Source organism: Oryzias latipes, chromosome 7, assembly GCF_002234675.1.
Source record: "Oryzias latipes chromosome 7, ASM223467v1".
Taxonomy (NCBI): Eukaryota; Metazoa; Chordata; class Actinopteri; order Beloniformes; family Adrianichthyidae; genus Oryzias; species Oryzias latipes.
In genome coordinates this window covers 28,452,346-28,479,934 of record NC_019865.2, presented here as the reverse complement: position 1 = coordinate 28,479,934, position 27,589 = coordinate 28,452,346, and the positions used below count along the sequence as shown (strand labels likewise).

Below are 27,589 nucleotides of genomic sequence, written 5' to 3'. Positions count from 1 at the left end.
CCTGAAACTCACGTGACATGAGGATTGCTGCATTCATGAACCCCCAAAAATAAGGATTCTTCTGACATTTGCCCTGTCATGAATAAAAGGTAAATCTAATTTATTAAATATATATCATTATCGGTGTGTTTTTTTAAGTGCTTTAAGTTATACATCATGACTTAATTTATAACCTTAAGTCCCAATTGCAGTTTCAGTGGTAGTCGTTCTAAGAGTTGCCTGCTTTCTGGAAGGCCTTGAAGGCGGCATGACAGGAGAGGGAACAACATGGCGTGTTATAGAAACTGTTTTTGTTGTCGCTGTTGCTGCAGAGAAGGAGAAACAAGGACGCCAGAGGAGCTGGTGAGGGAAAACACAGAGACTGATTAAAGCAAAGTTTTTTATGTTTTAAATTTAAATAGTTGAGCTATCTCGGCTCTTCCTGTGGTTCTCTCCACCCTGCAAGCAGCAGCAGTTAGCTTACATCAAATCGGCTCGCGCCGCGGTACTTAACGGTTTGTTTGTTGAATATTTAAGGACTGCTGCGTTGTTCTGGCAGCAGTTTGCCCTCCACCCGTGTTTATAATATATAAAAGTTTCATTATTCATTCATTATAGCTACTATAACATTGTAAACAATGTGTAGTTAATATTTACTTCTACGGTAAATAGAATTTAGAACAAGACTCAAGGATCACAGCGTTTCTGTCTTCACACAAGTAGCTCAGCACAGATTATTATTTCATCCTTTTACAGTGTCTTGATTCTAAAAACACCAGAATAATGTTTTCATGCATTGAACTCAACTAATCTGCACCACCTTGTAAAAAAAAGTGGCTTTAAAATGGTGGAGGAACAGTTTCAGCTTTGTTTTCCCCACAAATTAAGCATTTATTGAAATTAAATGGAAATGACCAGTCACACATCCACACCCACATCCACACACACGCACGCACACACACACTGAAGGAGGAGGGTTTGGGGAAGACAAGGAGGCCGGTAAGATTGTGTGCCCTGTCTAGGCTACCCCACCTTGGTGGGACCCAGCCTGGGTATATAGATAGATAGAAATGGAAATGAAAACGTGGAAAGCTCCGATGTAGATCATGTGTGATGTCAGAGCATCCCGTCTCTTTTCTTTATTCAGAATATTTGTCTTCCCCTCAGGCAGTTTTAGGTGAAATCCCAGACGAGGAGGAGGAGATTTTGCCCCGGAAAGATTATGAGGTGAGAACCTGTGAGGAGAGTTGCAGGAACGTTGTTGGACTCTAGCTAGCGCTGTGGCTCTGACAATGACAACTATGATGATCCGTCTCCTGCAGAGCTTGGATTATGACCGCTGCATCAATGAGCCCTATGTGGAGGTTCTGGAGGGCATGGACAACAAGGTGAAAGGAGGGGCTTTTTCAGGTCTTTTATGTGGAGTGTCTTCTCTTTAGTACTTTCAATTTGCCAACAGAAATCCAGGCAGTACGAGGTGGTACGGTGGATGATGGTGTTTGTGATCGGGGTCACGGTGGGTCTGGTAGGTGCCCTTTGAATATGCTCTTGGACATTATTGAATGTTATCAGGCGGCAGATCTACAGGACATGTGTAATTCCTTTGTTGCTTACAGGTTGGGCTGTTTGTGGATTTCTTTGTGCATCTCTTCACCAAAATCAAATTCACAGTGGTTGGTAGTTGTATCCTTCATCGTTGTTCTACTATGACTCCCTGACAGTTTAGTGGCAGATTGTCTACAGGAGGGCAGATTGTAGATTCTGAGTAGGTAAAATAGGAGTATTCTAAACTTTCATGTTGAGAAAACAACACATTTTCAGGTCAGTCCACCTTAACTGACCATGGACAGCCATAGAGAAGTGCGCTGACAAAGGCTGTCTGTCTTTATCCCTACTGGAACTTCTCTCATTCAACATGATCTTCGTCTTCATCGCCAGCTTGCTCGTTCTGATTGAGGTGAGTTTCATCAGAGCCTTTTGGAGCACAAAAACCCATCCAACCCAGTCAGTCTAGATCAGAGGTTCTTCACCTTTTTTGACACCATTTTTGCCAGTACAAAGGGATTCGAGGCCCATTCAGATATTAACATGTTAATTTAAATTGATCTATATGTCTTCTTTGAATTGTATTTAATAATTAAATTAATTACTATTATGGTTAATCAAAGTGAAACCTTGTGGGTAAAAACTATGATACAATGTGATCATCTCAAAGATGTTTATTTTCTCACTGAACAGGGAAACCGGGGTCGTCATGCTTAACACAAATTAAAAATCCAAAAATATTTTTAAAGCATTTTGATAAATAAAATGTTGTGTTAATAAAACAAGCACACTTAAGATAAAGTTTCAAATTAAATAAACAGTAAAAGGCATTTAAATATAGTGTCACAAATGAACAACAACAGTCTGTTTTATTTATTTATTTTTATCATCCCATTTCATGTTTACCTGTTAATGAGACACTTGGGTCTGTCTCTTAGACATGATCAAATCCGGTCTGGGTGGAAAGACTCACCCAGACCCAGATCAATTATCGCTAACGTTAGGAACAGAGAACACATTTCAGTGCGTCATACCATTGATCACATCTCCTAGCATTTGCCCGGGAAACTGCAGCAGCAATTCGTGGCGTGCGCGTCCTCCTTCCCCCGCTACACCGGCTCGATAGGAACTAAGGCGCCAAACTTAGAACAGCAGCCAACTGGCATTAAAAAAGCCTCATAAAAAAACAAGGCTTGAAAGGAATGTTCACTTAGATAGATGTCTTTTGTAGTGCTGTCGGAATCTACAATTCCAAAATCCAGTGCCCTAGAAATTTTCCAGAAGTCTCTGGGAAAAACCAGTTAGCATCTCTGCTCACTAGATTGGCGAATATAGACCACAATGCATTGCGTTTGAACAATCTTTGCAAAGAAAATGTATTTAAATGTAAAATCATTAACATTTGTAACACAGTGGCTTCAATTAAATTTTAACTTTGCGAAATCGATGACATCATCTTCGCTGTTTAAAAAAAAAGTAGTGAGCATGGTGTCCAAATTGCTTTTAAAATTCAGGGCACCACATAGTCCCGCACTAGGTAATTTTTTAGTAGTTAAGGAGTAGGATGGGAACTCTGACACATTTTTTTTTTTTTCTTTAGCTCAGCTACACTACATATTGGCGTATGCTACAACACCTGACTGACGCCTCACTGCCACCAAGTGGCGGGAGGCTTCATTTAGGCCCAGCGGACAACAGATTCAGAACTGATTTTTTACTCTGGCCCTCTAGTTGGCGCTCATGGGCCAAGATTGGGGTGTGGCCCTATGGTTAAGAATCACTGTTTTAGATCACTTCTATAGGCTTCAATGATTTAAAGACCCACTCAAAAGAAAATTGGGGTTTTGGTGTTCTGATGATCTTGAGGAATTTTTCTCATGATGGAAGACACATATAAAATAAGCTAAGCTTGAAATTGCATTTCTGATAATTTCCTTATTCAAATCATGGTGAATCAGGAGCAGACAAATAAAACACAGTTTGAAAGAGCTTGTAATAGTTTCGTACTAACTACAATCGGCAAACCACATGCTCCATTCCGATATATCCACTTGTAGGCAAATAGATCCACGTATGTCTTTGATTTTCTCTTCTGATCTGGAATCTAGATCTAAACTATACGTCCGTTATCGCTCGCCATTTTTGTTTCACCGCTAATGTTAGGTTGGGGGAGTGAGGGGCTGTAAGCTAGCGTGTGAGCACATAAATAGATGGATAATAGGAAACCCACAGGTGAGTTTCTGCCGCTCTGCAGAAACAATGTTAACAACACAGCTTTTTTAATTTTGCCTAAAAATGGCATCAACCTAATGAAAAGACCGGAAACACTTTTACGATAGATCAGAAGATGATTGGAGTGGGACTTCAATCTTGTCCCTGCCCTAAAGGTTTCACTTTACCTTCAACATGCCTGATATTTGCTCTTTGGTCTTCTAACTGTAAAGCGAATACATTTTTTATAATGTTTTTGGGTTTATTTACACTGATTTTCCTTTTTTCTGACACATGAAGTCATTGTTGTTGTTTTGTTGACGTGCCTTGTCCTCTGCATTGGGTTTTCAGCCAGTGGCTGCAGGTTCAGGAATTCCAGAAATCAAGAGTTACTTGAACGGAGTGAAGATTCCTGGAATTGTGCGGCTCCGGACTTTTATCTGCAAAGCTGCCGGAGTCCTGTTCTCTGTGTCTGGAGGTGATCAAGGATTCTGATCACTAATCTTTTTTTTTTTTTTTTTACTTTAAAGCCAATTCTGATTCATTTTACTCTTCAATGAAATCACAAATATCAATTTAAATGAAGAATTTTCACCCTTTGACAAAGTTTCTTGCGAAGCTGCTTCAGTGGTTTTAAACACACGAAGCTGAAAACGTTTCTGGTGTTTCATTTTAATGCAAAACCTTGTTTTGTATGTAGGAAATATTTTGATTGAATGTTGAAATGACATTTTTTGTGTGTGAAGACAACATGATGTTTTCTATCTCAGGACTGTTTGTGGGGAAAGAAGGGCCGATGATACACAGTGGGGCCATTGTTGGAGCTGGACTTCCTCAGGTACAAAGCTACTTTAGCGTTTTAAACTGGAGCAGTATCCTTTTTTCATTTAACCATGTGTCAAGGTTTTCCCTTGATGAATTGTAGCTTGGAAACCTACCCAGACTTTACTCTCAGTCAGATATTTTTTTAATGTTTTGTAAAAACGTTCCCAGTGGTCTTTTAATTATAATGATGCTGTTTTTAGCCATAAAAAGGTGTCATTTTCCAGGTCATATTTTCTGCAGAGCAGCAGGAGTTCATTAGAAATTTGGGTCCATTGGCAGGGAGCTGACATCCCATCATCCCTTTGTTCACACTCTCTCCCGCTAGCTTACAGCCCCTCACAACCCCAAGCTAACATTAGCGGTGCAACAAAAACAGTGAGCAATAATGCAACTATCCAGCCGTACAGTTTAGATCCAGATTCCAGCTCAGACGAGGAAACAAAGACGTTCATGGATCTATTTGTCTGCAGGTGGATGATCAGAATGGAGCAGAGAGCTTGTGGCCTTCTTGATTGTAGTTTGTATTCAACAACTACTAGCTTTTTGAAACTGCATTTTTTCATCTGCTCCTGATTCACCACGATTTGGATAAAGAAATACTCAGAAACAAAGTTTTGATCTTAATTTTTCTTTTCATATGTCTTCCATCAAGAGGGAATTCCAAAAAAATATGTTAAATGAAAATATGGTTTTTGGTTCTTTTAGCATTTTTCTCGTGATGGAGGACATGCAGTTATGTGAAAAACTAGGACACCGTATGAAAGCCTGTCTATTTGGACAGATACACATTTAATATCAGTCAGAACATCACAGAGGCATCCAAGTGATATAACTTAACATAAAAAAATGTTTAAGGCCATTTAAAACTTTCTATCAAATTTGATTTCAAAAGAATGTACTTTATGTTTAAGTTTAAACACTTAACATTTAAGGGACTGGTAGATAGATGTGTCTCAAAGATGTGATTTCAGCCAAAAGAGCAAAAATGGCTAATATGAGGCAGAAGATCCAAGCATTGACCTCCATTAAATTATGAATTTTTGTTCAGATACTTTTTTCTACGAGTAGAATAGTGGTCATGTTTTAGATAGATTTTAATTCATTTAATTTTTTTGTGTGTGAAAAGTACCAAATCAAGATTGGACATTGATATGTGAAGATCTTTCTAATACAGAGCTGATCGGTTAAAGAGGGCGTCTTAATTTCTTCACAACTATATAAAAAAAAAGTTAAGATTAAAACTGCATTTCTGAGTATTTCTTTGTTTGAATTGTGGTGAATCAGGAGCAGACAAAAACCCGAGCAACTGAAAAGGGCTGACCAAAGTCTCCGCGCTGGTCTCCATTCTGATGCATCCACTGACAGACAAATACATCCATGAACGTCTTTGTCTTCCCCGTCTGAGCTGGAATCTGGATCTAAACTGTACGTCTGGATAGCTGCAATATTGCTGCCATTGTTGTTGCACCACTAATGTTAGGTTGGGGTTGTCAGGTGCTGTAAGCTAGTGGGAGAAGAAAGGGAGGATGGGATGTCAGCGCAGGCTTACTCCTTGCCAACAGTCTCACCCACAATGCAGAGGCAAATTTCTGATGAATGCTAGACGCTCTGCAGAAACTATGTCTTTTATGCCGTTTTTTTAAGACATAGTTTCTGCAGAGCGTCAAGCATTCATCAGAAATTTGCCTCTGCATTGTCACAGGTTTTTTACAGTTGCATCATTTGCTGTCAAAGTCCTCATATATGTTCCAGGCTAAACTTTTATTTCGGCCCGGTATAATTTTAAAAATCAACCCTACAACAGTGAATATTTTTTGCTGTTTTGCTCTTGCTTTATTTTGGATGTCAAAATTCCCTCCTGAATCTTTTCAAAATAAAGCAAAAATATTTTCTGTTTCATCATTCAAAAGACAAAGTTTCAAATGTTTTGAAATACAGCACAAGTCAGTCATCTTATTACCTCACTCAGTGTGATTTGTTTTTTTTTTTATATCCATCTTCTCTTCCCATTTAGTGCTGTTTGGGGTCACATGGTTGCTGGAGCCTATCCCAGCAACAGGCAGTGTAGACCCTGGACAGGTCATCTCATTTAAAATGCATTGATTTATACTCTAAACCTATTTGTTCAACCTTTATCAGTTTCAGAGCATCAGTTTCAAGAGGATCACATTTGATTTCCCATACTTCCGCAGTGACAGGTGAGGCCGCTCTGCACACTTTGGGCATGAATCAAACTGATGGCGCGGTATATTAAAAATGTCCCTCCGTCAAATCTGATCCTCAGAGACAAGCGAGATTTTGTGTCAGCGGGAGCTGCTGCTGGAGTCGCTGCTGCGTTTGGAGCTCCAATAGGTGGCACTCTTTTCAGCCTGGAGGAAGGTTCGTCTTTCTGGAACCAGGCGCTCACCTGGAAAGTGGTGGGTCATCTTCTAGTCAAGCGGTCACAGTAACTTTAGGCGAGGAATCCATTGCTCACTTCACTGTGAATGAGACTCCTGGCTGTAAAGCGCTTTGGGCCTTAATCAATGTAGAAAACGGTTATCTATGCATACGTCATAAACTACCATCCCACTCCAGAACATTACATTTGCAGCAGTAATTCACTTCATAAACAAATAAGTGCAAATGTCATTTCCCTCTGCCTCAGCTTTTACTGGTACACAAATTTTCAACACCCGTTTGACATTAAGCTGCTGTGAATGGAACATGTAAAGAGGGAAGCTCCATGCAAACGACGGGAGCATCTCCATCATTTTGGTGCTGCAGACAGTCGAGGATCGTGGCTCAGGACAGTAACACCATGCTTAAGCAGCACAGCTTTGGGTGGAAGACAGATGCTGGAGTAAAAGTGTGCAAAAGCAGGACTGGAGGTGACCTCGTCACTGCGCAGGGATTCAGTTGTGTTTAGAACGGCTCCTAAAGTTTCTGCAAAGGAGGCGGAGCTACAGGGTCAGGCAGAGAAATTGTTGGATAGATTCAGCACAAGTTAAAGATGAGAAGGAAGTTTATGAATTTACACAAGGTGAATGGATGACAGAAACAGAAGCTGTCTTGGAAAGACTTAGGGGAGCTGGAGTAAACAGTAATGCTGCATGCAAGAAGTTCATGTGAACAGCTCTAACGGGCGCAGGACGCAGGGTTCGGCGGAGGGTGGAAAAAAGAGAAAAATCCTGCATCTTTCCTACCTCACCTTTAACCCTTACTATGCTATGACCTGCAGCTTTAAAGTAGAAAAAAAAATGTGCATTTGACTGTATAGTCTTACTGAGTGGTCTACTACTTTGATATTATCTGCAGACCACCTGCGTGACCTGTACAGGTTTACCCATAGACAGCCTGCATCCACCTGTAGTGACTGAGGCTTAACGTGGAGGCAGAATAGCAGCAGATTTTCATTCGGGATCATGGCCACTTGTGGGCGAAGGCAGGGAACATCCAGGATCACACACCCATGCACACTAACATTCAAACCTAGGGACTATTTAGAGCAGGGGTGTCAAACATAAGGCCTGCGGGGCATATCCGGCCCGCCAGATAGTTCAATCCGGCCCATCCACAAAGGAAAAATTATAGGGGTGTTTTTTTAAAAACAGCTGTGCATATTTATTAAAGGTGTTGAAGAGACAGTCACAGCAGTTTCTGGACTTGATGGACACAACAACAGCTGATGACAAATTCAGCTCTCTAGTTACTGCGCTGGACAATGTTGGAGTGAACTGGTCACGTGATGTCAGTCTGATGGCGCCCCAGGTAGAAGACAGGTGTTTCCAAAAAATTCAGACAGCTTTATTGCAATCATAAACCTGGAGAAGAAAAGACCATTCTGAAAAAATTAATAATCTCTCAGAAATGAATAAATGTCTGGTCTTTTCTTCTCCAACTTTATGGTTCCAATGCTCATCTTTTCATGTATAAAAGTCCAAATATTTGGCAGAGCACTGTAGGGAATCGAACCCTAACCTGCTAAAGCAGGCATACCATTATCAGTCTCTTTATTTTTTGACCAAACATGAAAGGAAGCTTTTGAGTTGGTTGTGACTTTTGTTTAGGACATGGAAACTGGATCTTTGCTGTTTCTGTTTTTCTGAGGATCTTTTTAATCGCCCTTAGTCCTGCCTGAAGTCTCCCAGGAGCTACACCGTCATGATGGGGCATTTGACCCTAACAAGGGTGGGGCAAATACTCCCAACAACCGGGCTTTTGGGGTAAATTCAGGCACTCAAACCCCTCCACCGTGATAAGGTGGCGATTCAGGGAGGGGGAAAATTTGTTTGTTAGCCAATTACTAATAATTTGTGTGGGAAAACCGAAGTTCTCGGAGGAAACCCACAGGCCTGCTCAACCTCTTTTCATTTGCTACCAATAATTTTGGGTGACTGATTTTTTTTCTCTGTAGATAAATTTAGTTTGTCAACACAACTGAATTTGGATAAGTGGGAGGAACCGAAGCCCTCGGAGAAAACCCACACAGACACGGGTCTGTCAGGACACAAAGTCGACCCAACAAAGCAACGTGCCGCCCTTTTTTTTTAAGCTCCAATTATATACTCACAGCCAAAATCTCTGTGTACTTAGCTTCTGAAATCCTTAAACTAACCCAGTGTTTAGTGTGGTGACATGTATCTGTACCTGACAAGTGATTCAGTGAATCTAAAAGTTAGGTCAGATAATGCTTTAAGGACTTTGAAAGATCCACACCATCTATACAAGTGAATTTGGATAATTGGGGGGAAACCCTCGGAGAAAACCCACACAGACACGGGTCTGTCAGGACACAAAGTCGACCCAACAAACCAACATGCCGCCCTATTTTTTTCAACCACCCCCAAAGTGAACAGTCTTTCTTTTTATTCTTATTTTAGTTTTTTCCCCACAATTGTAAAAAAATGTGTCTTTGTGTGTTTTATCATTTATAATATTCTAAAAAGTGATCCAGAGGACCAAGATTGAGCAGGCCTGATTTACAGTATTTTATAAGTACACACCTTTCTTTGCAGCCCTAATAGTCTAAAACCCTCACCAATAGTTGGGTTGTAACCATGACAATCCAACTATTTACATCTCAATGACCTACTGTCATTTTCAACGCTAATCCCCTGTAACCATGACAACCCAACTATTTACATCGAAATGACCTACTGTCATTTTCAACGCTAATCCCCTATAACCATGACAACCCAACTATTTACATCGAAATGACCTACTGTCATTTTCAACGCTAATCCCCTACAACCATGACAACCCAACTATTTACATCGAAATGACCTACTGTCATTTTCAACGCTAATCCCCTATAACCATGACAACCCAACTATTTACATCCCAATGACCTCCCACCTCCTTCAACTTCTCTGAGTCTCTGCTGTTGAGCTTCTTTAGCAGGAGAACTCAGCCTAAGCTGAAACCATCCATTTGTTTGGTGAGCTCAGTTACTTGCTCTTGAAGCAATTTTGTTTCCTTTTCCTGCAGCTTCAACTTGGTTTTAAGGTCCAGATTGGATATCACCAACTCATCAAGTTGGGATTTTAGATTCTTTAAATCTTCAACTTCCCCAAAGTCATCAAGCTCATTCAAACACAGAATTTTCTGTCCTTTCTTGAGTTTGGATTGAGTAGGTTGAAATTCTTTAGTATATTCAACCTCATGACTCTGGAAATCACCAATGACCTGTTTATGTTTGGAGATTTCCTTTTCCAAAACCTGCCCACGTTCATGCTCCACCTGGAACTCTTTTTCCATCTCTGCCAATACTGGGATGTACAGGTCCAAATCTCTCTGAGCTGAACTTCTCCTTTTTTCTTCCAGATCCAGAAACATTTCCTTTTTCTGCAGTTTTTCTTTCAATGTCTCGATCTGTTTTTGGAGGTCACTTTCTGTTTCCATTTTCTTCTGAGGCTGATGTACCTCTTTTTTGGTCCAATAATCCACATATTTAGTGTTGTTTTTGGTGTAGTGATTGCTCCTCTCTGGGGCTGGCCTGAGCAAGTTTCTGTTCTCAGATGTTGACATGAAACTATACACTACTTTATTGGCGTTATTGAAGACCTTTTTCTTCTTTTTGACCTCTCCGTTATTGACCTGGGTTGGAACATTGACGTCTGTCTTTTTTGGAGACCAAGTTTCCACTCGTTCAGTCTTTTGAATGGACACCTTAGGTTTCACCTTTTTGAAATCTGTGTTCACAGACATTGTTGGTGTTTGATACAGTGTTTTAAAGTGGGTGTTGATGAAGACCAGACTCTGTATTGCCTCTCCTTTCTTTGGAACGTTGGCGGCTGTCTTTGTTGTGTGGTTGGAAATCTTTGTGCTCTCGTCTACCTTTTTCCACGTGCTCGTTCAGAACAGTTAGAAGCTTGAAAGCACACGTATACAAGAGTTTTCTTGGAAGCCTTCTGACTTCAAATGATGTCATTGTGTGATGTCAAATGACATCTGATGACATCATGACATCAGGTGTCATCAGATGTCATGATGTCAAATGAAATCATGATGTCTGATGACATCATGACATCATCATGACATCATTATGACATCATTCATGTTAACAGAGTCCACTGGTTTATGTTCTGGGTTCAATGACATCATTCACAAGTTCAACTCACCAGTTATGACATCATTTAACAATACATTTTTTTTATTTAGCCTATTTTAAATTTTAAAGTCTTGTTGTTTTATGTATTAATCTTATATTTTTTCTATATCCTATTTTATAAATATCTTAAATAAAATGTATATATTAAATGAAGCAGAACTTTTTAGAGAAAGTGAATGATTTTTTTTTAAATATCACCTGTAAAGAAGATTTTGCCTTTGAGTTTTTAGAGATAAAGATAGAGATAGAGATATTCTTTAGTGATCCCACGTTGTGGAAATTCAATTGTTACAGCAGTTTAGTGCAAAATAGAGAAACAAGAAGAACAACAGCAATATGCAAAAAGAATGAAAGGGTGTTTAAAATAGCTGGAGGCCTTAAAGACAGACTCCAATGAAAATGGTGTTTTGGTGTTTTTGACATGTTTTAGGAGCTTTTTACTCCTGATGGAGGACATATATTAAAGAATTTTTGATGAAAACTGTGTTTCTAAGTATTTCTTTATTCATCTCGTGACAGATCTGGAGATGATGAAAACCTGTGGTTAGAAAAAGCTCGGGTTTGTGACACATTAACTGTCACAGGCGGGCCAAAGTCCTCCTCTGCTGCATTTCAATGCATCCACCTGCAGACAAATATATCCATTCAAAGGTTTTGTTTTCCTGAGCTGGGATCAGAATCAAAACTCTACAACTGAATAGCTTCAATATTGCTCGCCTTTATTTTGCTCCGCTAATATTAGTTTGAGGTTATGAGGGGCTGTAAGCTAGTGGGAGAGAGTGAGAGTTAGGGTTAGGGTTAACCCAAAACCAAACCAACAGATAACCAGCTGACCATAGCTTATTTTGCTATTATGTTTCTGGTCCGGCCCACTTGAGATCAGACGGGTTGAATGTGGCCCCCGAACCCAAAAGAGTTTGACACCCCTGGTGTAGAGTAACTAATTCACCTGTGAAGCATCCTTTTTGACGGTGGGAGGGAGTCGGAATTCCCAAGCATTCACGTGGAGAACATTCCAACTCCACACAAAAAGATAATAGATTGAAGTTCAGTTTCAGGTCCCCCAGCCGGGACTTGAACCGGGGGCAAGAGCGCTAACCACTGCGCCACCGGAAAAATAGCAGCAGAGACTGGATGTTGAACATAAAAACATTGAAATGAATGTTCAAAAAGAAAAGCAGGAAAATGTGCTTATTGTTAGTTCATAATGGAGACAAAAGCAGCTCACTGTGGAAAAGATCCTTTGGATGAAGAAACTTACAGCCATATTTGCTGCTGTAGTTGAGTATATCCTAATATATATTGCAAAGTTCATTGTGATTCGGAAAGAGCTTGAAGAGCTTGGAGACACAGAGTTGGTTGCAGGAACTGGAATGTGGATGGAAAGCTGAAGTGTTTAAGCGGTGCAGGTACAGAGGTTTGTACAAAAGTTATAGATCAGGGGTTTAATGGGAGGAGCCTAAAGCAGTTCATTAACAAAATGATCAACATTCAGATATTTTGTTTTCAAATGTAAGTTTTGCGTTTAACACATTTGATTGGTTTCTAAAAAGCAACATTCAATGTTTATGGCACAAAAGAATCAGACAGGATGAGTTTGTGTGAGGAGAATCTTGTTTTTGAGGCCGTCTTTTCATGCTCCTTTCAGCTCTTCTGCTCCATGTCAGCCACTTTCACGCTGAACTTCTTTCGCTCTGGGATCAACTATAACAAGTGGGGCTCCTTCCAGCTGCCAGGTCTGCTTAACTTTGGAGAGTTCAAGGTAAAGAGGCTCTTTTTGCAAGAAAACGTCTCCTATACTCCATAAGATTTAGTCTCTGTTTTTATTGTTTTAATTCTAATATCAGTATGTATTTTAACTTTTATTAGATGTCAAAAAACTATTTTTGAAATATATTTAATTTAATGGATACTTTGATTTTGTAAAATAAATCAAATGTATGATCTTAATTTCTCTGTAAATGTTTTAAAATCCACGCTTTTTCAAAAAAATATAATACATTTAAAATCTTTGTTAAAAAAACACTTTAGGGAATAAAACGTAACCGTTAACTATATTCTTTTTTTTTTCTTGATGGCTGTATTTTGGAGTAATTTTGCATAATTTTTGACATTTTGGAAACAAGCAGTTTCTTGAATCTTAAAAACCCTGACTGCCATGAGACTCCTTGATGGAGCTGAACTGTTCTTTGCTCATTGTCAGTGTCCAGATGGAGATAAGAACTGCCACCTGTGGACAGCTGTCGACCTGGCTTTCTTCGTGCTCATGGGCGTGGTGGGGGGGCTTCTGGGGGCTCTTTTTAACTGCATCAACAAGTGTCTGGCCAAGTATCGCATCAGACACGTCCATCCCAAAGCCAAGTTTGTCAGGTGAACCAGCCGCACTGAGAGCATCTCCCCTCTTTTTTTCCATGACTCCAAGTTTCAGATGATCTTGTCATTGCTTCTTTGCAGAGTTCTGGAGAGTCTCCTGGTTTCTATGGTGACAACAGTGGTGATATTTGCAGCTTCCATTCTGTTGGGCGAATGTCGCGACCTGTACTCCCCAGCAACACTCAACAGCTCGGTAACCTCCTCCTTTACCTCTTCCGGACTGAATACATGCAGATTGCAGATCAGGACACTTTACAACTTTTAGGATTTGTTTTAACTTAATACATCACGAAGAAGCGAATCAATCTGGTTGCTTTGTGTCCGCCCAGTGGCCAGGTGTGGTATTACATGTGTATTACATCACATTTAGGGGTTTGTACATGGTTCATGAATCGATACATTAAAGATTCAACTAACTGTGTGGTAATACGATACAGTCCAACTATTTTACCCAAATGGAAACAATCTAGATAATTATTATTCATTTGGTGTTTAAAAAACTTTTTTCACTGTCACTTTTATTTAAAAATCTAAAGCAAAATGTCTATAGGACATATCAGCTTCAAACATTTAAACCTGCATTTTGTTTTTTTTAGACTGTTTTGGTCTCTGTGGTTAAAGAGTGCGTCATTTTAATTTATCCAGGTATTGTTTAAAGTGCTGTAAAAAAAAAAGGGTTATCACATACTTAGTACACAAAACACACATCTCACTAGCTGTGTTTCCATTACCTATATACGCAAAACTTTATTGAAATTCTAGAAATGTAAAAAAAACAACAAAAAACTCCCGCGATAAGTCATTCAAAAACATGGCAACGGATGTGAACAATACTTTGATTGACAGCAGATTCAGTCAGACAAACTCATGCAGTAAAATATTTATTTTCACATACTTAATTTTCACATTCTTAGTTGGCATTCACAATCTTTTTGTTTGGCATAAGGCTCTGTACAATTCCATGAGATAATTTTTTCCATAAAATTTTGGATAATAACCCCGAACGGAGCCCACAGGTGGAAGCCGGGGAGGAGGGTAGGGCGCGAATGCAGCGCTGTGGTAAGGAAGAGAATGAACGGTTGCACACCTGAACTTCAATAGGACGCTGAACAGGTGAGTTAATTAACTACCCGCCCTGGGGGGGGGGGGGGGGGGGGGGGGGGGAATACTGCAGAGTCTGCCTTCCTGAAAAGCGATTTCACTTTCGCTTATTTCATTCACATTTCTTCCACGGTGCTAGCACTCATCATCATCTATCAAAGGAGACGTCGGCGTCTTCTTCAGGCTGTGGAGCGGCCTGCTCATTTGGGAAAATCATGTTCTGTGATTTAACAGAGGAGCTGTGGATCCAACAATTCCACATGACATGATCAACTTGTCTTGTGGCGCCTGCTGTGCAGTGCCTAAGGCAGCCAGTTCCTACCAAGAAGCGCATCGCCATCCAGTTGTTGGTCACGTGACTCTTAATTAATAAACAGTGTTTCCATCGCAGTTTTGCGAAATATGTCAATTTTGATACGCTTCACAAACCACCTCCTACAAGTGGCGAAACTTTTTTTTTTGGAGAAATACAAGATTTCTTTAACTGATTTGTTTCCATTTGGCAAATTTGCGCAAATTCATAGTTAATAGAAACGCAGCTACTGTTGTTCGCCTTCAGCCAATTGGAATTGATCCAACAAGCTTATGATGGCATGTCACTCCAAACATCACATGATCATAAAAAGCCAAAGACAGCAGAGACACAATAGAAGGAGAAACTGACAGAGTTTGCCAGTAACCAATTACTTACTTCCTGATTGATTTCATACCTTTTTACCAACATAATCTTGATCATATCTGTGGTTTTCGGCCGATTCTGCTGATGATTCCAGAACTAGATTGAGTTTTAATATATATCTGTATATTTTACATGTTCCAGGGTTTTTTATCCGTAACCCATTTTCCCAGAACAATTAAATAATGTAGAATACACCACAAAGCAAGTGGAATACAAACACCATCTCTGATATTTTTCTGTTACACTGATGTCACCATGGGTTCTTAGGGGTTAAAGCTGAAACATGGCATCACTGTGCATTGTAAATATCATTTATAGGGTCACATTAAAGTTGTTTGTTTTTAGCTGGCCAGCAGTGAGGACATTAACTCCACCATCCGCCAGTTCTTCTGCTCCAACAAGACCTACAACGACATGGCCACTTTGTTCTTCAACCCGCAGGAGGCGGCCATCCATCAGCTCTTCCACCAGGACAGTGAGTACAAGGCCAAACAGCAGCCCTGTAACAAAACTAAACAACCTTTACTTTTACATTTTTGAAACTTTAACACACTAATAAAGACACGAGAGCTTCCTTGTTTGAAGTTTTTATTATGAGAATTCTCAGCAGAAACTATTTTTTTTTAATAATGTGAGTTTTCAAGATAAAAGATGTTGGTAAGATTTCTCATTCTGTCCGGATGGAGACACATCCAGGCTTTTATCATTTGTGCCCAAATAAAGACGTGGCGTCAAGTTTTAAAAACTCTGAATCAAAGGGATAATGTTCTGGTGTCTCTGCCTCGCCTTCAAAGGTACCTTCAGCCCTGTGACTCTGTCAGTCTTCTTCCTGCTCTACTTCCTGTTGGCCTGTTGGACCTACGGTGTGTCCGTACCCAGTGGTCTCTTTGTACCGTCGCTCCTGTGCGGTGCAGCATTTGGACGTCTAGTTGCAAACATTTTAAAAGTGTAAGTGTTGAAGCCTGTAATATACTAGGCTAACCCATGTTACATCACATATACATGAAAAAAATCCAGTGCTGGAGCAATTATAAGAAAAATGAAGAAGCTAAACATTAAGGTCAATATCCCTCGGACTTGGGCTCCATGCAGGATCTCACCTCGTGGGGTCTTGATTTGATTTATTTTTTTATTTCAAGCATTAATTGTAGTCAATAAGGAAGGGGGGTCTAAGGGCAGGGATGCCAGTATAGCTTAGTCAGTTTGTTAGTTCATTTTAGTATTTTCCTATTGAACTCTTTGTATTTGTGATCCTTTTGAGTTCATGTTTTACTTCGAAGCCCATCGAGACGACTGTTGTTGTGATTTTGGGCTATACAAATAAAATTGAATTGAATTAAATTGAATAAAATAAAGAATTCACAAAGATTTATCAAACTCATTACAGAAATTATGAAATGCATAGAAAAAACAGACAAACAAAAACAAAGACACATCTTTTGACTAAAGTCATAATTTCTTGATTTATTGCTTGAAAAGGAGTGGGAAGTAGGGAGTTTATATAATCCCACCCCTACTTAGTTAATTGATTTTATAGTTTTACATAGTTTTTATAATCCGGTTCTGGACAAATTCTTTTCAAGTTACAAAATCAAGTGCTTGTTGATGATCTATTATCTTCACAAACAACACTGACTGACAGTCTCAGAATCTATAAATGTTGTTGAAATTACTTGAGCAGCAAATAAAATGAAATGCCATAAAGAAAGTGACTATTTGCTCGTAATTGTTTAAAAATATTTGCGGTCAGTGCTGAACATTATTTTCCTGAGGAAGGTTTAGGATTACGGGTTACGGTTTAGCTGTGTTCAGACCGAATGCGATTCGCGCGGCGTAGGCGACCAGTTTCAATGTTAAGTCAACGGTACAGGTGAGATCTGAGGTCCAGCAGTGCAATTTCAGCAGCGCGATTTTGGCAGCGCGTGAAATTTTCCCGTCCCGGCTACTGTTAGGCGAAGGCGGGTACCCCCTGGACAGTCTGTCGCGGATGGAGCTGGAGTGATCGCAATCACTATTGCGGCTTGCAGGAGGCGAGCTGACGGTGAGACAGAGACCCGCTAGAGGTGGGGGGCCAGCCTGCTCCTCAATTTTCCTCTTGTGGCCTCGACCAGGCGGTTGACAACAGTCCCATGGATCTTACATTTCTGAATAATATGTGCTACTCAAGTCACAGGAGCATCAAGCTGCTTGGAGATGATCTTATAGCCTTTTCCTTTGACATACTTGTCTATCATTTTCTCCTGAGACAACTCTTTCCTTTTGCTTTCTCTGGTCCATGTTCACTGCGGTAAACATGTCACCAAACACTACAGTGGCCCTGTAGCCCTTTATATAGGCCCACTGACTGATAACAAGATTGTAGACACCTATGATGCTAATTAGTGGAGACGTGGGGATAATATTTCCCTTTGCTGACATTATTGTCAGTCTTTCTTAGAGGTATCATCGTTTTTGTCCAGGCCCATTTCATGATTTTGTTTTTGTAAATAATTCTGTTGAAGCATGGTTGAAAAGCAAAATCTGACCTTCACTGGTTCAGTTCTGTAGAATTGTTATTTATTATTACTTTTGTCGGATTTAAGTTATTAATCCGATCATTGTAAGCTTTTCTTTCATTAACCGAAGGATACCAACTATTCTGTCCATTTTCATGGAAAAAATGATTATCAATAACTTCTTAAAAAAGGTATTGGTGCAAGAAGCGTGGTTATTATGACAGTGAGAGTGACTGAGTAATAGCTGTTTATTTCTCTAAAGAAGTCAATGGGATTTTGGCTTCTTGGAGCTGGCGGGCAATTCCAATTTGAACGCCATGGAGGAGTTCTCAAATCCACTCAATGGTTTGAGCCAGGGCCTCCTTGCTGGGAGGTTAAAGCGCTAACCACTCCGCCACCCTGCAGCCCGTCCGCTTTTAAAATAAATTAGAAGATCATTGGAGAGGGACTTTAGTTCTATAAAAACTGAAAATTCTTTTTTGAAATTTTTTTTAACCATGGCTCTAATAAATGTGAAAACTAAACATGAAAAATGTTTTTGTTTTTGTTTTGCCGTCTCTAAAAACAGAGGGGATCACAACCAAAAAGCTCAGAAAAATCATAACTCTTAAAGCATTTATTAGCTTTTTTTATCTGGCATTTACAAAATAAAAGCATTTCTGTTTCTCTCCAAAAGCTAAAATTTAGCTTTGCCAGCTTCTGATCACCTGTAAAAAGGCTTTTGTGTCACTTTTAAACTATTTTTGTCATCGTCACAAACTGTAAATGCCAATAAAGCCGGGTAAACAGGAATGCAGACGACTGATTTTCTCAGCACAAACTAACTTGTTAGCATACATTTTGTTTGGGAAAAAGAAACCTAAAAATATAATAAAATCACGCTGAATGGAAATAAATACATAAAAACACTGGAGGCACTCAGAAGGCTTAAGAAACACTGAATGGTTGCTTTTCACACTTTCTGAATTTAGTGAAAGAATTATTGAGAAGAACACAGAAGAAGTAGCAAATTTAACTTTTTATTTTGAAATGAACTGAGTTCTTGTTCCAGTCCATCCTTAGTCAGGTGTTGCATCAGCTTGGGTTGGTGACATCACATGATTGAAGTTTCTGTCACCTTCTCCCCTCACTGTGTCTCATTTGGTTCTCTCACAGGAACATGGGACTGGACATTTACTCTGGGACTTTTGCTCTCATTGGAGCTGCTGCCTTCCTGGGAGGCGTGGTCAGAATGACCATCAGTCTCACCGTCATCCTCATCGAATCCACCAATGAAATCACGTACGGGCTGCCCATCATGATCACTCTGATGGTAAACTTTTACGGTTTCAGTTAATGTGATGTTTAACTGTTGCTTTTGGTAGGACTGAAGAGGTTAAGGGCTCCATTATTTAGAGAGGTTTTACGGATAATCCTAATCTGCTTCACCGTTTTTACTTTTGATAATTTTACGAGATCAGTGTATTATTACAAACCAGCATAAACTTTGTTTTGCTGGTCCTTTAATTTGTGTTTGCAGATTTTTGGCAGAGTAAGAAAGATTAAAAACACAGACTTGGTGTTAAATCTTTGGTCAGAGTTACACATGTTGCTGGTTTATAATCCAGGATTATCCGTTTTTTTGTGTCACAGGTTGCCAAATGGACTGGAGATTTCTTCAACAAGGGCATCTATGACATCCACATTCAGCTGAAAGGAGTTCCTCTGCTGGAGTGGGAGACTGAGGTTGAGATGGACAAGTACGTGTTTGAAAAACGTGTTGATAAATGTGTCGGCTAAAACAACAGGCGTTTCTGTTCAGTGAAGACCTCCCACATATTTACTACAATCTTCTTTCATACGGTCCTTTTTTGATTGATTCCTTCTTGTCAAGGCTGACAGCCAGTGACATCATGGAGCCCAACCTCACCTACGTGTACCCTCACACCAGAGTCCAGTCTCTGGTCAGCATCCTGCGGACCACCGTCTACCACGCCTTCCCCGTGGTCACCGAAAACCGACAGAACGAGCGGGACTTCATGAAGGGAAACATCCTGATCAGCAACAACATCCGCTTCAAGGTTTGTCGCACAAATGCCAATGTTTTTGGAAACGTAGTTGAACAATAACAGTGAATCTGCAGCTGTGGATTCAAAGTGTGGAACGGCTCTTTTATGTCACTTCATTTCTGTTTGTGTTTTCAGACCTGGTGAGACTCTTGTTGTTTGTTTATGTCAGCAGTTGACTTTAGATGTTCTCCTCTGGTGCTTGAATTTGATGTGTTGTTATTCAGATGATTGCAGTTTTCCAGCTCGGTATCACTGCCAAAATACAGAACTGATGCCATTTTCATTCAGAAGCTCCTGTTTTCAATGAATTTCCAATTTGACTGCATTTCATGTTAGTTTTTTTTCTAAAACAAATTATAACTATAACAAAAGACAATAATCCCCAAAGGTTCATGACCTAAATGACAATGGCTTATATATTTTTTCAAATACAGCCAAGATATTGTTCCAAAGTTGAGGAATTGAATAGTTTTAGAATTTTTTTTGTTTTTAATTCGGTTTCTCTTGTAGCTGAAATCTTTAAACACATTTTTCTGTTTAGCACTTTCTGTTTTTAGGAATTAAAGTTTGGTTTGTTTGAAGCTCAAAACATAAGATCCCTTAAATGTCCTGAAGCATAATTATAAATACAGAAACATTCAGTCAAAGGCTCTGAGCAGCTTAGTTCTGTTCTTGTTTTTCTTATTAGGCTTTTAAAACATTTATTAATCTGCTGAGTTTGTAACATTGTGTTACTTTTTCAGCGATGTGTGTGTTTGGGTTTTTGTTGCCTTTCCCTCTGACTTGACAGAAACATTTGAGTTGTTTGAAAGAGTTCAGTTGTGAATCAAACTCCTTGTCCTTCACGTTCAGAAGTCCAGCGTTGTGACTCGTGCGGGAGAACAGCGGCGCCGATGCCAGTCCATGAAGTCGTACCCGTCCAGCGAGCTGAGGAACGTCTGTGACGAGCAGAGTGCTGTGGAGGAGCCCACCGAGGAAGGGGAGGACATGCTGCAGCAAATGTTGGAGAGAAGGTGAACCACACATACATGGAGTGTTGGTATTTAAAATTACGCAAAGATTTAATAAACTGTAAACGTAATAAAAGTCTATTCTTTCGATGGCCGAGACCCGCTATCGCAGCAGAAAAAAGTAACACTCATTGTTTAGTGTTTTCACGAGCATACAGTGTGACACGATTCCAGTCTTTTAGGACGGGAGATGGAGAAAAAGGACCGGAGTAGAACAGGATAGAGCACCTGTGCTGATGCAGTTGATTCCCCCAAAAGGATTTTTTTTAGGCCAAAACTGTGTTGACTCTGCAGCGTTCGAAATAAGCGGTTATCCTATTGTCCGAGACGACCAGATTTCACGGAGGACAACCAAAAATGAACCTGATGGTTGTCCGTGTGACAACCTGGTCTTTTATTCAACATTTTGGTATTTTTCGACTATTTTAAAAAGTTTTTGGGAAACCGACGTCCGACTTTTTAGGATAAAACCGAGTGTACACGAACGATGTCACGTGACTTCCGAACGAACCGAGTACGCCCGAAGACATCGCGGCATCAGCTTCATCATCGGTCGGACGTTGATGATGATGACATAACCCTGGAGGAACTCGTCTGAAATTACTTGTCAAAAATGACAACATTGCACCTGCATGTCCTGTTTAAAAGATCAGGGATATTAGTCTTTACTGCTACTGCAGCGCACAATGTAAACATGGTATCATTTACACACGTGTTTATTTGACATAGATGTTATATCATATTATAACTTTTCATCACTTTATATTTGGAATGCTGTACTAGTCCCAATCCATACAAGTGTTCTAAATTTTAACAATACTCATTAGGTTACAGTTTTGGTTAGTGTAATCAATTTTCTGATGTATTATAGGGTAAGATAAAGTATTTTCATTTGACTGTAACAGTATTTGATTTACATGGCAATACTTTGTGTAACCAGATGCTTCAATATTTAGTAAAATGTTTGTTTTTAATATTTAAAGAGTTTTTTAACTGTCCATCATAAGAAGCAGTTGATATTAGATGTATAGAAGAAATAAAGATATAAGTTCTAACATCTGAGTAGGTTTCGTTGCTGTTGAATGTTGGTATCGAAGGACAACCAAATATTTTTTTTTCCTTATTTCTAACGCTGCTCTGGTTTTCATCATTTGGTTATATTCTCCTGTGCTTGACCCATGTGCAGGCACGTTCCCTACCCCAACCTGTACCCCGATCAGTCCCCCAGTGACGAGTGGACCATGGAGGAGCGCTTCAGACCGCTCACCTTCCACGGCCTCATCCTGCGCTCACAGCTGGTCAATCTGCTCATCCGAGGGGTCTGCTACTCTGAGAACCAGTCGGTCAGTAGAGGACTGAACCCTTTTGTTCAGGGCCTGAATGCAGTTTGATTTCTCCTGATGGGTCTCTCCCTCTGCCTCAGAGTGCCTCCCAGCCCAGGCTATCCTATGCAGAGATGACTGAAGACTACCCCCGCTACCCAGACATCCATGACCTGGACCTCTCGCTGCTCAATCCCCGCATGATAGTGGTACGAGTCCTCTCTGAGTCATGAGCATCACCTCCAAATTACAGAAACAATCAGCAGATTATTCATTAATGACTTGACCTGCTTCAATTCATTTTCCAAATGTTCTTTTAAAGTCCCACTCCAGTCATCTTTTGATTGATTGTTGAAGCGTTCCTCGTGGTCTTTAGGTTAGGATTCTACTGTTTTCAAAATCCGAAACCTGTCGTTTTCTAGGACAGAGTTTCTGAAGAGCAGCAGTAGTTCATTAGAAATTCACCTCTAAGTTGTGGGCGGGACCATTGGCAGGGAGCAAAACCCCCCCTTCCCATCACTCATAAGTGAGGTCTCTCTCACTAGCTTACAGCTCCTCACACCCCCAACCTAATAGTACCGGTGCAACAAAAATGGTGAGCAATATCAGATCTATCCAGCTGTTCAGTTTAGATCCAGATTTCAGTTCAGACGAGGAAAACAAAGACCTTCATGGATCTATTTGTCTGCCAGTGTGTCAGAACGGATGTATCAGAATGGAGCAGAGCTGGGAGCTTGTGGCTCACTCAGTGTATTTTATAGGTTAAAAGCTTAAAAGCTAGCTTAGCTTAAAAGGCATTTTTTTGTCTGCTCCTTTTTCACTACGATTTAAATAACTTTCTAAATAAAATTTCTCAGAAATGCAATTTTAAGCTTAATTTTCTTTATATATGTCCTCCGTCATCAGGAAAATACCACAAAAACATGTTAAAAACACCATTTTCATCAGTGAGTCTTTAAAACCAACTTTGCTTTGTTTTGAGTAAAAGAGCAATAAGGAAATTGTTTTTCTCAACCAGGACCTCTTTTTTATTCTTAAAGTCGTGTCACACAGCAACTTTTCAACGTATGAAATTTCGGCCTTTAGTGATGAGTGATCTACGTAATTCACACGTGTTTTTTGCGTTCATCACGCGTCGATGTGCACAGATGTCCGTCTAGGGTTTCAGCCGACGGCTCTTTAGGTGAATTCGGTTTTGAGCAGTTCAAAACTTTGGTCAATTATGCAGTTTACACATATTTTGCCAACTTTATATGCAATTATTAAGTAAATCTTACACAACTGTGCGTTTTTTTTGCGAGATACATATGCAAATGTGTGGCTTTCCATTCCACATACGTCTAACGGACTTTTCACGCATGTACCACTGATGTATACGTTTTATATTGCGCATACGCCGCACATTTCACATTAAAATTACGTCATTGATGCTTGAATTTTGGACCAGATTTGTATTTATGTTCATTTATGTGTTCTTTGCGTGGTTTATTCCTACTTTTTCCATGGTTTTAACGTGGTTCATTTGTGATACATCTGTAAAAATTCACATTCAAACCACAACTTTTCAGACTTTTTCCACATATATTCACGTCTGTTCAATTTCCATCCCTGCAATATGCGCTAAATGTATACGTAGCTGACTGTATGACACGACTTTTGAGTGCTGCCTTAAGACAGGACAACTTTTCGCTGCTTTGCTCAGCTTCAAATTCTCATCCAGCATGCAGACAGAACTAGAAAAAACTCTGCTTTTGTTTTATGACTCACGCATGATTTGGAATCATTTCTATTAGCTCAGGCTCAAATAAGTCAACAAACATCTCAAACTATCAGGAAGTTCTTCGGGCTACAAAAACCATTTCAGATACGGAATCTGAGAACATCTCCATAAATACCCAGATCACACTCAAAATTATTCATGTAAACAAACAAACACCTCCGGTTTTCCGTACATTTCTGTCTCATGTAAGCAATACAACAGGGAGGACAACTATCAACGACTCTGTCATATTTGTGATGTTTCTGTTCCAGTTCAGAAGACCTTCTGGTAATTCCAGAGGTTCTGTTTCCTCACACTGCAGCTCAGATGCTCTGCGCTGACTTCAGCAGCACTAAAAGGATCAGATGTTCAGAGTCTGTATGCAGCCCGACAGCCTGTTTGTTCCACATTTGTTCCTCCCAACCCTGCGAGCTCTGATAGATTAAAGAAGCTTTCGTTCTTTAAAACGAAGCCACGGCTGTGCAAAGACAACAGCCAACAAGTTTGGCAAGACATTTAAAAATGGAAAAACTGGCCAAATTATCAGTATTTTTACACATCTGATGTTTTTAGTGCAATATCATTGACATATTGGTTTGTTACTATACAAAATAGTTATAACTACTTTACATAATTATGAAGTAATTCTTCCTTGTCATGTGATTTATTGATACTTAAGCATATGTAATGACCTGAAACTGTGTCAGATAAAAAGTTATGAATCGGATTATGATAAATCATGTAATAAAATGGTTACGGTAGAACGGGGGGGGGATTATATAAATTTGCTTCCCTCCACTCCCTTTCAAGCAATCTTTGATTTAATTTCTAATTATCCTGAGTTTGATACATCTTTGAATGAATGCTTATTGTATTATTTTGTGCATAATTCCTTGATTGCTTGAAATAAACCATTAAAAAATTATATAAATATATATATATAAGGATTTATTCTTTCCTGGGTAAAAATAAACATTCATTTTTTTTTAAATAATAAAAAATGAACATTTAGAAATGCAGAAAACTGCAGTTCAGCTTCCATCCATGTTGACCTGCAGGTGTTTTCTAAAGCAGGTTCCTCTCTGTGTTCTCAGGATGTCACCCCATACATGAACACAAGCCCCTACACGGTTTCCCCCAACACTCGGATCTCCCAGGTCTTCAACCTGTTCAGGACCATGGGCCTGCGACACTTACCGGTGGTCAATGCTGCTGGAGAGGTGAACCCTCCTCAGACTTTCTCATCCAGTCGTTTTCATGCAGAAAATAACAGCTGTTTAATCCCATTTCAGATTGTGGGAATAATCACGCGTCATAACCTCACCCACGAGTTCCTGGTGACCAAACTACGACAGCACTACATCACCATCTGACCCAGCTCGGCTTCTGCTGTGCTCAGCGGGGTTTGGAACTATTCCACTCAAGTGTGGACCAAGCAAACAGACTTTGTGATACTGCAGGCGGCGCTGCTCTTCTGTTCTTTTGTGTGGAGTCTCACATTGAAGCATCCACCTGACCGTCTGCGTTGTTAGGACGGCTGCTTTCAATGGCTCTGCTTTCACTAACAGTGTTCTTCATTCCTGCAGTGATGCTACTTTGATTTCCTGATTCATTTAATTTTTTACAAAATGTTGCAGAGACTGACGGAAGTTCCGAAGGACAGGAGTAACTTTCAATCTCACTTTCAGGGATTTGTTTTGGGTTTTAGGAGTCGTTTCAATACTGCAGAGAACCGTGTGCAGCAGAGCAGCTTCTGCTGCTGTGGAAAACCGTTGTAGTGTCTAGAATTTCAGAGTTCCCTCATTTCAGTGAAAGTCAGTCATATTCTCTTAACCTCAACACGCATGTTCTCCCCCTGACCACAAGAGTAAAGGTCCCTTCAACCCAAACAGTTTGGATGGATTCTAAAATCGTCTAACAAAGGTGTCTGCATCCCCGGTGCTGCAGCTGGAGGTTAAACCCCAGTGAGACCGAAGGAGGAGGTTGTGAAGCTGCTCAGTTTGCATTAAGCATCATTCCTGAGAAGAGATTCCCTATGATTTCCATTTTGGAGTGTTTTTGTTGTCGCTGAAGCACTTTTTGTTGTTTGGTTTACTTTGAGTTTAACTGTAGTTGTAAGCAGACAGACTTTACATACTGTCTCAGGTTCTGCAGCTCACCTGGACCTTGCAGTGCTTTTGGTGTTCATGTGAGTTCATTCCAGGTTGCACATGTTTTAACCACTGCAACAGTCTGTTAAGGCCGTGTCACACAGCCACTATGTACATTTAGTGCATCTAGCACAGATGAAAATTTGTCATACGTGGAAAAAGTGAGGAAAGGTCTTTACGTGAAATTTTCACAGATGTATCATGAACGTTAAAATCATAAAAGTACGAATAAACGACACAAGGAACACGTAAATCCACATAGAACAGGAACTGTGTGTGATTATTATGCTGTTTAAATGCATTTAATTAGTGATTAGAGGCCAGTTACGTAATTAAGTTCGCCGTATACGAGATAAAAAAGTTGTACATTGGTGGAACATGTGTGAAAAGTCTGTTAGACATACGTGGAACGGTCGTGGGAAGACAAACATTTGCATATGCAAAAATTACAAAGAACTGTGTAAGATTTTTGTAATGATAAGGTATAAACTACAAAAGCTGTGATTAAACTCCTTATTTCTTAACCGACTAAAAAGTTTGAACAGCTCAAAACCAAACTCGTGTAAATTCCTGTGGGCTGAAACCCTCAACGGACATCGGCACACATCAACGAATGATTAACGCAAGAAACACTTCTGGATTATCAGGCATGGATCATGTGTGTAAAATGTGCAAAATGTACGTGTGACACGGCCTTAAGTGAACGGGCATTTTGCACTAATTTAAATGTAATAAATTCTTTTTCATATGGATGCACAATAATATTCACACTATTGTTATTGGCAGATAACTGGCAGGAAATAAAAGTATACGCATTGTAGAATTTGAACGTATCTTTCAACGCAGTGTAATGATTGTAAACTACCAGTATGTTTTTGACTAAAACTTTTTTAATATTGTGCATCTTTACCTTTTATTTTCATCCAGTCTGTTTTGTGTTTGTGAGTTTTTCTTCCTCTGAGAAAAACAGACGGACACCATGGACGGGAAGTTTCTGATCATTTTTCTGTGTAGAACCACTGTCATTTACAGTTGTATTGTTTGTGCAGAAACGCAAATGTTTTATTTTGATTTTAGTTTATTTGCTTTAATTTTTTAAGAGAATATTTTTGTATCCAAATTTCCTGTTTTATTCATCTGTATTGTTCAATGGTTGGGTTTGTTGGTTTTGAAGCGGCAGATTCTAGGATTTAAACATGTTTTCTATGTTTGCTCATTTTAAATAAATATCAAATAGGAAGCAGATTATTTAATGGACAGTCTAACAGACTGATTACTCAGCAGTATTCGGTCCTGATGCGTTTGGGAAAAAGAACTTCACGATGACTCAGAAAAACGGGAACATCTGGAATGAGACAAGTAGACTTTTTGTTTGTGCCTTCTAATTGTTTAAATAAAGTTCCTTTAGGGTTGTAAATGATACAAACAAAAGATGTGTTTTTGCATTTCTGTATTCCAGCTGTAAACAGTTGAGCGTGTGGGTCAATGGAATTACCAGTA

The 27,589-nt window shown here is 39.7% G+C and overlaps 1 protein-coding gene across 1 annotated transcript; it reads left to right on the top strand.

Moving 5' to 3' along the window:
• The first annotated feature begins 244 nt into the window (after positions 1-244).
• On the top strand, positions 245-27,589 carry clcn6 (chloride voltage-gated channel 6). The gene is made up of 23 exons (XM_011472935.3): positions 245-342; positions 1,147-1,206; positions 1,302-1,367; positions 1,439-1,504; positions 1,596-1,662; positions 1,830-1,936; positions 4,087-4,213; positions 4,506-4,573; positions 6,700-6,758; positions 6,845-6,977; positions 12,801-12,914; positions 13,356-13,522; positions 13,607-13,718; positions 15,651-15,780; positions 16,100-16,253; positions 18,956-19,112; positions 19,433-19,539; positions 19,674-19,860; positions 20,701-20,861; positions 22,045-22,201; positions 22,282-22,389; positions 25,034-25,159; positions 25,232-27,589. The coding sequence occupies exons 1-23, from the start codon at positions 268-270 to the stop codon at positions 25,310-25,312; spliced, it is 2,589 nt and encodes an 862-aa protein (XP_011471237.1). The 5' UTR covers positions 245-267; the 3' UTR covers positions 25,313-27,589.